Source organism: Dioscorea cayenensis, chromosome 12 (assembly GCF_009730915.1).
Source record: "Dioscorea cayenensis subsp. rotundata cultivar TDr96_F1 chromosome 12, TDr96_F1_v2_PseudoChromosome.rev07_lg8_w22 25.fasta, whole genome shotgun sequence".
Taxonomy (NCBI): domain Eukaryota; kingdom Viridiplantae; phylum Streptophyta; class Magnoliopsida; order Dioscoreales; family Dioscoreaceae; genus Dioscorea; species Dioscorea cayenensis.
In genome coordinates, this window is record NC_052482.1 from 2,387,455 (window position 1) to 2,391,044 (window position 3,590).

At 36.5% G+C, this 3,590-nt stretch overlaps 1 protein-coding gene across 1 annotated transcript; it reads left to right on the top strand.

Moving 5' to 3' along the window:
- Nucleotides 1–560: 560 nt before the first annotated feature.
- On the top strand, nucleotides 561–1,948 carry LOC120273365 (heavy metal-associated isoprenylated plant protein 36-like). Its single transcript, XM_039279993.1, has 3 exons — nucleotides 561–725; nucleotides 818–893; nucleotides 993–1,948. The coding sequence occupies exons 1-3, from the start codon at nucleotides 681–683 to the stop codon at nucleotides 1,757–1,759; spliced, it is 888 nt and encodes a 295-aa protein (XP_039135927.1). The 5' UTR covers nucleotides 561–680; the 3' UTR covers nucleotides 1,760–1,948.
- Nucleotides 1,949–3,590: the final 1,642 nt, after the last annotated feature.

The window sequence follows — 3,590 nt, forward strand, 5'->3', positions numbered from 1 at the left end:
TAAGTATAAAAAAGTTAATCTCCCAATATATATATATATATATATATATTTGTGACTATATATATTTATATATATTTGAATAAATATTTGTGACTATATGAATCAATGAAAACTCTAAAAAGAGTTGATTTTTTTAATAGGTGTTTTTTTGTATTATTAGTATAAATATTAAATAAAATCATGTATTTTCAGAAAAAAATATTTAAAATAAAAAAAATAAAATTAAAAATCCATGCCCTCTGATTTATCCATTTTTTTTATTCCTAAATTGATACAAAGAAAGATCTGGATGCAACCCGCCACCTTCCAGTTTGCACACTAATATTTTGATATCTAGTGGTGGCAAAACAAGATTTTTCATTGAAAGCTTCCCATCCCATTTGCCAATCTATCTCACTCTCCACCACCACCAAAATAATAAATATATATATATATAATCATAAGAAGACTATAAAATAAACATAATAATAATAATAATAATAATAATAATAATAATAATAATAATAATAATAACCAAAAGCTTTTCCTCTCCTTTCACTATCCCACATTCCTTTTCCTTTTCTTTTAAACATTTTTTTAATCTCTCTCTTTCTCTCCTCCAAATCTATCTCCATTTAAGCTCTCCATTGAAGCACCTTGAACTCCCCTTTCACCATTGCTTGTTCTCTCTCTCTTCATTCATGGCTTCAGGAGAATCCTCTCCTTCACAGTCACTCAAATATCAGGTAATCTAATCTTAAAAAGTTCTGATTTTTGATCTCCAATATCACACAAAGATGTGATTTTTTTATGGTATTCTTCATCTTCTTCTTCTCAGACATGGGTTCTTCGCGTTTCAATCCACTGCGAAGGATGCCGGAAGAAGGTCAAGCGTGTTCTCCAGAACATCGACGGTGAGCTGACCTGACCTTTAAGCTTTCGATTTCTCTAATTTATTCTTAAATTTTCCTTTCGATTTGCTCAATTTCTTCCAATTTGGGGCCAATTTTTAGGGGTTTATGAGATCTTGATCGACTCACGGCAGCACAAGGTCACCGTCACCGGCAACGTCGCCGCCGAGACACTGATCAAGAAGCTCGCCAAAAGCAAGAAGCACGCCGAGCTCTGGCCTGAATCCAAACCCTTAAACCCTAACCCTAATCCTAACCCTGATCCTAATCCAAATCCCAATCCCGCCCCCAATCCCAACCCACCTCCATCCGAGAAACCCAGCGATCCTCCGGCGAACCCTGACCCCAAACCCACTGCTGACCCCACTCCTGCTTCCACTCCTGCCCCGAAACCCGCCGATGAAGCTCCGGCGAAGCCCAATCCTGACGAACCCAACCCCTCATCCTCACCACCCGAAAGCCCCACCACCCCCATCGATACCGCCGCCGCCGCCGCCGTCACCGACCCCGCCGCCGGCACAAAGAAGAAGAAAAAGAAGAACAAGAAACCCAACGCCAACATCGCCGCCGCTAGTGGCGAAGTAGACCCCGAAGACGACGAGGAGCCTGATCAAGCCGCAACAGCCACACCACCTCCCGCGCACGTGATCCAGCACGTGCATCACGTGCCGGTGTTGAGCTACAGCACGGCGTACCCTAGCACGAGCAACTACGGCGAGACGTACTACGCGTCGGTGCCGATGCACGATAACTACTACGTGCAAGCGCCGCCGTATCACCCTGATGCTTATTACGGTCGCCACGTGGAACGCCAGGAGTCGTACGATTATTTTAGCGAGGAAAACCCAAATGCTTGTGGAGTCATGTGATTGAGCTTGCTTGCTTTCTTGCATGCTTTTGCATGGCAATGGCCAATGTTTTGATTTAGGGTTAGGGTATTGGTAGGAGTAATGTGTCTAGTTGTATGTATGGGGTATATGGAAGTTGTTTGTTTCATTGTTATGTATATTGATAATTTGATACTACTACTTGTTCAATGGAAAGAGGGTTTTGATGTATAGAGTACTGTTCCTCTTTGCTGTCAGGTTTTAAGGTTGTATTTACACTGGGAATGTATTTTGGGTTAGTTTTGGTAAAATTACTGTTTGTCTCTCATGATATTCAAAAATCTCTAAAAACCTCCTCTAATTTTTCACACCCGGATAACACTTTTGTTATAGTTTAAATTTCCTTTTGCCCCCTATCGGTTATTTAAAATGGGTTCATGTTATGAAATTTCATTTTTTACTTTTGCAAATGGCGGGAAAAATACCGCCCAATCACATCATGCCCGATTTTTATGCATACAATTGTGTATTTTTTTTTTGGCCTTCCTGCTTGTTTTTTGTCAAACAAAGTTTAGAAGGCTCATTACATCTTTTTCTTTTTCTACTTCTTCTTCTTCTTCTTCTTCACCTCATCTGATTTATTCGATTTGAGTTCTGCTAGTTTCCTGATAAGGTGAGAATTTCTTCGTTGCCCTCAGTTTGATCATTCTGCTGGAAGAGAGTAACAACTTATTAAAATACAGGGCTGTTATGTAGAGTTTTTGTGCTATTGCTAGATACAACGGGGAGGGACGAGTGCTAATGTTCACAGCGTTGACTTTTTGGGAATTAGTGTTAGTGAAATATGTGAGCGATGGGGTCTCGATATTTCCTATGTCAGGGTGAAGTTTATCACACTCGATGGACATAAACAATTTGTCCAGTAGAAAACGAGGTTGACTTTCAGCGCATGTGTCATGTGTACTTCATCTTCAAATGTGCTGTAGTCGATTTTATTGTTAAGACAGATGATGTGCCATTGTCGTATTCTATTGAAAATGATTTCTTCTCGTTGTAAAGTTCTTGTCTTTTATGTTTATGTAGTTGTAGAAGTTAATTATTGTTTAATTATCCCATTTACCTTTTTAAATATATTACGTTACCATTTACATGTTGCTTTTTCCGTTTAAATTATTTTATTTCTGTTTAAATATTTACTTTACCATTTAAATTATTTACTTACCGTTTAAATATTTTTGTTGTTTAAATTATTTTGTTTCTGTTTAAATATTTACTTTACCATTTAAATTATTTACTTACAGTTTAAATATTTTTGTTGTTTAAATTATTTTGTTTCTGTTTAAATATTTACTTTACCATTTAAATTATTTACTTACCGTTTAAATATTTTTGTAATCGTTTAAAACATGTTTAGTTACCGTTTAAACATTTTATGTTTCCGTTTAAAACATTGACATTTTCCTTTTAAACTGAAGTGTTGCAGGAATTCGGATTCTACGAGCGCTCCCGTTCCACCTCATAGCGACCCTAACGTTGTGCCATGCCTTCCTTCCTCGTCAGATCAATCTGAAGTGTTGTTCTTGGATATCAGACAACGTTTTCAAGGTATTTTCAACCATAGATCTAGCAATGAAACTGTCGCCGACCAGCCATTGTAAATAAACAATTATTTTAAAAAAATAACTTATTTGAGTGTCAACTTTTGATATTTAAACATAGATATTGCCGTTTAAACGTTTTACTTAAACATTTTGAGAATAAAAAACAGTATTGTAAATAAATAAAAAGTTATACAAAAACTGTAATAATTTACATAGTGACAACGATATTTAAACAATAACAAAAATATTTAAACAAAGACAATAATTTTTTA

Bases quoted from the DNA above. Each gene is read 5' to 3' on its own strand.
- LOC120273365 (XM_039279993.1), top strand. From the start codon at position 681: ATGGCTTCAGGAGAATCCTCTCCTTCACAGTCACTCAAATATCAG. The intron at 726-817 runs GTAATCTAATCT...TCTTCTTCTCAG, and splicing joins CACAGTCACTCAAATATCAG to ACATGGGTTCTTCGCGTTTC. The intron at 894-992 runs GTGAGCTGACCT...GCCAATTTTTAG, and splicing joins TGTTCTCCAGAACATCGACG to GGGTTTATGAGATCTTGATC.